The sequence below is a fragment of the Nicotiana tabacum genome, chromosome 14 (genome assembly GCF_000715075.1).
Source record: "Nicotiana tabacum cultivar K326 chromosome 14, ASM71507v2, whole genome shotgun sequence".
Lineage (NCBI taxonomy): Eukaryota > Viridiplantae > Streptophyta > Magnoliopsida > Solanales > Solanaceae > Nicotiana > Nicotiana tabacum.
In genome coordinates this window covers 14,728,535-14,736,367 of record NC_134093.1, presented here as the reverse complement: position 1 = coordinate 14,736,367, position 7,833 = coordinate 14,728,535, and the positions used below count along the sequence as shown (strand labels likewise).

The window sequence follows — 7,833 nt, the reverse complement described above, 5'->3', positions numbered from 1 at the left end:
GAAATCGAGGGCGTAAAAGTAAGGTTGAATGTAACTTTTAAAAAAATAATCTCACCATGAGAACGGGCCTCCCATCGGTCCTTCGAAAGTTTATGCCATGAGCGCTCGGAATAAGATCTCTGTGTTGCGATACCCTCGACCCACTCTTTGAGTCGAAGAACTGCATCCGGCATCTGAGCAACAGTTGCACCATTACAAAATATCGATGAGAAGGGAGGAAAAATAAAAGCAATAAAAGAAATCTTAAAAGTAAAGTTATACTTACGTTTCATGTTCTATTTCTCAGGAAATGGCATATCCTTGGTCGGGATTAAATCCGAGGTCTTCACTCGAACAAATCGGCCCAACCAGCCTCGGTCCCGATCCTCATTGATGCTCGAGAATAGGGCCTTACTGGCCCGATGTGCAAGATTGATTACTCCCCCTCGATATAATCGAGGGCTATACAAGCGCATAAGGTGGTCGATGGTAAAGGGACACCCCTCGAGTTTGATCACGAAGAATCGAAGAAGAATTACAATCCTCCAAAACGAAGGATGAATCTGCCCGAGATCACCTCATACCTTTTGTAAAAGGTTATGATAACTCGATCTAAAGGACCCAGCGTGAAAGGGTAAGTGTAAACATTTAAAAAAATCCTCCACGTGGGTGGTGATCGATTCCTCGGGGGCAGGGACCACTACAAGCTTATCGGCCCAGTTGCAGTCCTCCTTGACCTTCTCGAGGACATTGTTGGTTACCGAACATATGTACCTCGAGACCGGCTCGCACCATCCCGGTACCGAAGAGGTTTTCTTAACCTTGAAATCGGGTCCGGTTGGACACCCCGCAAGGACAAATTTCTTTAGAGGGGGTTCTGGTGTCGATTCTTCATTGACAGCAGGCGAAACGTTCTCAGATGGTCTCGAGGAAGAGGGGTTTTCTTTTTGAGGAACGAACTTTAAAGTCTTTGTCATTACTTGTAAATAGAGGAGAAAAGAAGGTGTTGATAAAAGAGGAGGTGTAATTAACAGATACCTTATGAAAGCTTTCAGAAAACCAGAATGGAAGAAGTTTTAAACTTAAGTTTTCAGAAAAACAAAAGATGAGAGTGATGAAGTTTTCTTAAAACACAAGAGCCCAATGTAAAAGTTCTAATGAATGGATGAAAGGGGTATTTATAGTTTTCTCAAACGGCGGTTCACATCCTGTAGTGGCCAACCGTTAACTGACATACATTTAATGTCTTAAAAACTGGACCGATTGGACATTTCAACTATTCTTGTCACTTACGTCATGAATTCGTCGTCATGATTTATCAGAGTGAGAATCGGAAGCTCATATCGTTTCTCATTATTTACTCTCCGAAAAACAAGGGGATTTGACGTCATGTTTTTGTCACTTACGTCATGATATATCAAAGTGAGAATCTGAGGCTCATGTCGTTCCTCGTCATCTACTCTCTGAAGAACGATGGGACTATCTGTATACGGGTAAAATCGAGCTCAATATTCGATCGAGCTTCCGAACTCCCTGATTAGGCCAGTGTCGAAATATCTGTGATCGGGTGAAGTCGAGCTCGAAGATCTATCTGACGTCTAACACCATCAACCAAGATCGACATATGGTGATTGTGATCGAACCCAAAGCATTGTCAAAGTTAGTCATCGAAACCATCAGATTTGCCCTCGAGTTTACTGAAGGCATAACCGGTCCTGTTTTTAATGGTCTCGAAGAAAGCTTTGCCAACTCATCCGACAGGGGTCCGTAATTCTCGCCATTAACCAATCATTATAGCAGAAATCACGGAACGAGTCAAATAGGGACCAACGATCAGCAAATTATGGACTTTTGCCTTTTATAGAACAATAAAATAATACCATAAAAGGTAGATCTCCCTTAATATATAAAGGGGATTTGACAATTCATTAGGGACATTATAGCGTACACTGATAAGTTTGGTATCTTTGTGTCAACAAAAGTGCATTCATTTCAAGGGTATCTCGCTTACCTAAGCTGAAATCATCCAATTCATGTGGTTTACGGTTAATTTATCATTATTTATTTCAATTACAATCTAATTTATCATTCTATATCAAGTTAATCCGTATATCCTTTAAACCACTAATAAATTCAACTGTTATCCGATTTTGAAGGTAAACAGTCTTATTCTATGTTTTGTAAGGTTGATTGATACCTTATTTGAATTACAGAAAAAAATGGAATCATCGTGAGAAATAGGATACGTTAAACTTAAATTTATTGACGTGCAGTGGAGATAGAGATCACCTAGTAAAATGCCACGTTTTTCTTCCATGTGTTAATCTGGGGCAGCTCTAAAGGCTTGGCCAGTGAGGCCATTGCCTTAGCCCTCAAAATTTGAATGCCCAAAATTTACTTGGGGGTCGTTTGGTTGGAAATAAGTTATCTCCGGATTAGTTATCTCACTTTCCCATAGGGATAAAAAAATACTACAATCCCGGAATAACTAATCATCGGATTAGTTATATCGCGATTTTATCCCAACCAAATATGGGATAAACTCATTTCAAATTTAATCCCAAGATTAATTATCCCTTATCCCTCGTACCAAACGAGCCCTTAATCTCTTATTATTTTGACTACTATATACCATAGAATTTATATAAATAATTATTATAAAGAGAAAAGTGTTATAATATATTTCTTTGTTATTTGATTGAGGTTATTTTATACCAATAAGTTCATATATTATGATAATTTTCTCACTCATTAATTAGTATATTTGCTTCACTTTTCAATTTTAATTTTATACTTTTTGTATAGGAATTCAGATATATATATATCAACAACATAATGAATTTCTTTTACAATCTTCTTTGAAACTGCATGAACGCAAAAATATTCCTGCACCGATTTTCTTTTAGTGTGATTCAGCATATTATATTAGGTTATCTGCAATTAATTTTAGATATTCACCAATAAATACTACTAATTAATAGAATGGACTACAATTATCGTTTAAATTGATCAGAATAAGTAAATATTTTTTACACTGTCAAACTCAAAACTTAAGTTATTACGTTATATACGTTTATTTTTTTTTTCTTGACAAGATGATAGCCAAATCAAAATTTTCACTTTGTGTTCTGGACCTCAACATCTACATCTGATAATTCACCACTTTACTCTTTGTGCTCCCCCCCCCCCCTTTTTTTTTTTTGGAAATTCACTATTTTTTTGTCTTAAATGATTAATTTTATTGTTTAGAAAGCAAATTTGTTGTTAGTGTAAAAATTTATAAAGTAAATTTAAGGGTCTCTCAATATGATTTCGCCTTAGGCCGCAAGATCTGTTGAGCCGCCCCTGGTGTTAATATTGCAATTACCACGATACAAATTTTTTACACACCATGATAAACGTTTTTTAAGTGTTTAATATCAACATTCTGAACAAAATAATTGAGCGTATAACAATAGAAATATCTGCGTCAACTTTATAGGGCACAAACACAATGTTTAATTGTCAACTTTGTGCACCCACAGCCACAGGTGTGAGTATAGATTTGCCCCATTTTATTATGTCAATTGTTATGACCAAGGGCATAATTAAATAACAAAGAGTATCACATATTTAATATTCCTGTTGCCTAAGAAAAGAAACAACTTTAATATAATATTGTTAAGGAGAAGTATTGGATTAATCACCAATCTCACGAAACTACAGAGAAAATGAAATTAAGACATATCTGCATGATTCGCTAAATTATGTCAAATAGTTAAAATATTCTGAATTTCTGATTATATGCAAGAATGGGTGATGATAAATTTGCTGCGGAATATGCAATATAAAAATATATTGGATGCTCCAGTGGAGGCTCGAAATAGAAATGAGCAAATAACTATGAAAAATAGTAGGTACCTGGTGTTATTTTTGAAGTGCGTAAAAATAAATATTTGAATAATAGATTCTGACAAATTAATTTGACCCTTTTGCCTATAATCATTTATTATGTTCATTCATTTCTTTTGATTAAAAGGATAATTTTAGTATTTAATAATATGCTTCAATTTCGTTTAACTCACTTTTGTCTTACATTGCGTAAAAGGTTAAAGTAACGAGATGGAAGGAATACAATTTTAAATGTTGAAAGCGAACAGAAAACCTAACCTTGAAAAATTATAATAACTTTACAATGCTATTAGTAACACCGATAATTGTATGGGTAGATAGACTAAAACAAATTCGTACACAGTTGGCAACATCTATACCTATCTTTTCTAGTAGGAGTATGAATTTTTTGAAAGGTCCGGGGATGGGAGGAGAAGAATTGTTGTGCTGAATTTAATCATGGCAATAACAGAATTCACATTGAATTAATTAAATTTTATCCACTATAATAGTAATTACTTACACTTACTCATGTTTATTTCAATCCATATTAACTTAAGTGATCGAAGTTTATATGTAAATAAATGTGTTTATGCATCTATTAGTTCGGTGTAATTACCGAATAAGGCAAATTTTCACCAATTTTTTTCACCTTGAATATCATGTATTCCAGAGATGGTGTTAGAATTTGAAATTTATGGGTTCGGAATTCTAAATTTTTTAAGTTACTGGATTTTTAATTAATAATTTATACATATTTAATGAATTTTTAAGACAAATACATCTATTGTACGTTTGTACCAAAGCTATTGGGTTCGGCCGAACCCCTATGTTTTAATCTCCCTCCTGATTTATTCATCCTCAAGAGTTTAACTTATATATAACGATAACATAAAAAATTATATTATAGGATCACCTTAAATATAATTATATACTATATGCATAGAAAATGAAATTAGTAAACAAAAGGATTAATAAACTATCTAGTCTTGTCATCCCCAAACTCTACGCTGTTCACCCAAAGCAAAAGCCAAAACTTGATTCCGGTCTTATTCCAATGTATATACGTACGTCGGGGCAAGAGATAGCGACGTGCTCCCCACAATCTCACCTGCCCACGCGCAAACAGACCCCACGATTTTGGACTATTTGGAATTTGGATGGTGACTTCAAAAAAAAACCCTAATTTCTATACTCTCCTTTTAACACACACACTACACACAAAAGTTAGACATATAAATTATGTTTTGAGAAGGAACTAGTATTTGAACCTTATTAGGTTCAGGATTATAATACTTTTAAATTATTTAGTTTTAAATTAATAATTTGTATATATTTATTAAATTTTTTAATATAAATATATGGTTTGAACAAAAACTATTGAGTTCGGCTGAACACTAATAGTGTGGCTCCGCCCCTAGTGTATACTCCTATTTTCTTTCTATAAACTACGCACAGAAAAGAAGAACAAAACCCTCAAACTCAGCTATCTAAAATCAATTCTTCCTCACCTCCTTTCATGATCCTCTCTTCACCTTTTGCAATAGTTAAATATAAAGTTAGACATATAATTATATAAACTCTCTCCTCTATAGGTTTTTTTTCAATCTCTATGTGCTTTATTCTATTTTTTTCCCTTTGGGTTTGATTCTTTCCAGGGTTGCTGTTCCTCTTTTGCATTTGTTCCTTATTTCCCCCTCCACCTAATTAAGCTCATTTTTTTCTCTTTAATTTACTTTTCTCTTCTTGTTTTTGTTTGTTCTTTCAATTCCTTTACTTGATTCCATGAACTACTTCTGCATCTAATTCTCTTCCCTTCTTCTAGACTATCTACACCTTTTTTAAAAAAAAGTTTCCATCTTACCCTAATTCTACCTTCACTCTACAAAAGTTAATTATATCTTCAAGAAAGTCTAATCATTTAAGGGTTCAACTGATCAACAAAGTAAGAATTGGTCTTGTGTTCATTTCAGCTAAATTTTTAGTTGATTTTGTGGAATTTGCAAGTCTGGCTAATAGGTGGTGGGGTGGACAGGTGGGCTTGCCTGGCCTTGAGCCAGGATCTTGCTCACCTATGCTACTAACAAAACAACTTTCAATAAATGAAAGTAGAAGCAGTGGTGAAAATCAAGAAGACAACGATCTCGAAAATGGCGATCATGAACCTAAAGAAGGTGCTGTTGAAGTTGGCAATCGAAGACCTAGAGGTCGTCCTCCAGGATCAAAGAACAAACCCAAACCACCAATTTTTGTAACCCGCGATAGCCCTAATTCCCTCCGTAGCCACGTTATGGAGGTGGCTGGGGGCACAGATGTGGCCGATAGCATTGCCCAATTCGCGAGGAGGCGCCAACGTGGTGTTTGTGTACTTAGTGGGAATGGTTCGGTTGCAAATGTAACCCTAAGGCAGTCATCAGCTCCAGGTGCTGTTGTTCTTCAAGGAAGATTCGAGATTTTGTCGTTGACCGGAGCTTTTTTGCCCGGTCCAGCCCCTCCGGGCTCGACCGGGCTAACAGTGTACTTGGCCGGTGGCCAAGGACAGGTGGTTGGTGGTAGTGTTGTTGGACCATTAGTAGCTGCTGGACCGGTGATGATAATAGCAGCCACTTTTTCTAATGCAACATATGAAAAGTTGCCACTAGAAGAAGAGGAGGACGGTGGAGGGGACGGATCCGGCCAGTCTCAAGTACCGGCCGGAAATTCGCCTCCGGCCTTAGGTTCAAGTGGTGAAAGGCAGCCACAACAACAGCATGAATTGCCTGATCCAACATCACTGCCTATTTATAATTTTACACCAAATTTATTACCAAATGGTGGACAATTGAATCATGATGCATATGCTAATTGGGCAACTCCTCGACCACCTTATTGAGAAAAAAATACAAAAAAATGGAAATTGCGGAATAAAAAGAAAGATAGGAAGAGATCACTACAAGGTAATTTTCTATCTGAGTTTGATTTTACACAAAGGAGTTTAATGTTTATAGGAAAATGTTTCGGAAGAAGTATATATAGTTAGGATGGACAAACTATATATATAATTCTTCTAAGTAAATAAACATTTTCTCTAGCAGCTTCCATTATGATTGAAATAAAATATGCTTTCCTTTTTCTCCAATAATTAAATCTATCTTTTTTTAGTGTTTACTAGAAGAATTATAGGAGGATGTGTTAATAATGTTTTTGTTGTTTTTCTTTTTGTGCTTCAATTTCTTGACTAGAAAACGATGAATGCAATCATGTGTTTTTATTAAATATATTCAATGTTAAATTCCCTTGCACTTTGATTTCTTTTCCCTTCATCAGGATATTATAATAGTTGTCCAAGCACTAAAGAAAGAACAATCAATGTGACAGAGATTAAACTATTTAATAATATAATGTACGTTGAATGATAACTAAATAAAACAGTTCAATAATTACTTTGTGTTATATATATTCATTATATTCCCTTCCCAACAAATATTACAGAATGGAAGAGTTGACAAAGGGTTCTGGGAATCCCACTTGCAAAAAACACAAAGTGAAATGACTGTGCACTTAATTAATAGAAGAGACAAATGCAATATTGTTGAAGACAAAACTGTTATAGATTAAAGTTTAACTGTAAATTTTCAACTAGGATTACCTTCAAAGGTGTTAATTATATTTTTATAAGAATCATACTATTATATGTTACATTGGAGATATGTCCAAATTTGTCCTTATACTATGTGAAAATTGTTCAAAATTTACCTCCGTCTATGTACAATATAGGGACATATATAGCCCAAATTAGTAACGGCAAGGATAAATTTGATCTCAGCTATTAACGGGGATAATTTGAACCATTTCTCATAGTATAGGGACAAATTTGAACCTTTTCCATTATATGTTTAATGAGTGACCTAATATATGCAAACCAAGAATAATGCTTTTTTTGTACCCATGAAGTAATGGCCAGATCTACTACTACCTCGTCCATTTGGTATAAAAATCAGATGA

General features: G+C 35.0%; 1 protein-coding gene across 1 annotated transcript; it reads left to right on the top strand.

Annotated features, from left to right (window-relative positions):
• The first annotated feature begins 5,256 nt into the window (after positions 1–5,256).
• On the top strand, positions 5,257–7,106 carry LOC107805120 (AT-hook motif nuclear-localized protein 20-like). Its single transcript, XM_016629111.2, has one exon. The coding sequence runs from the start codon at positions 5,924–5,926 to the stop codon at positions 6,719–6,721; it is 798 nt and encodes a 265-aa protein (XP_016484597.2). The 5' UTR covers positions 5,257–5,923; the 3' UTR covers positions 6,722–7,106.
• The last annotated feature ends 727 nt before the right edge of the window (positions 7,107–7,833 follow it).

Coding starts and splice junctions, on each gene's coding strand:
- LOC107805120 (XM_016629111.2), top strand. CDS start 5,924: ATGCTACTAACAAAACAACTTTCAATAAATGAAAGTAGAAGCAGTGGT.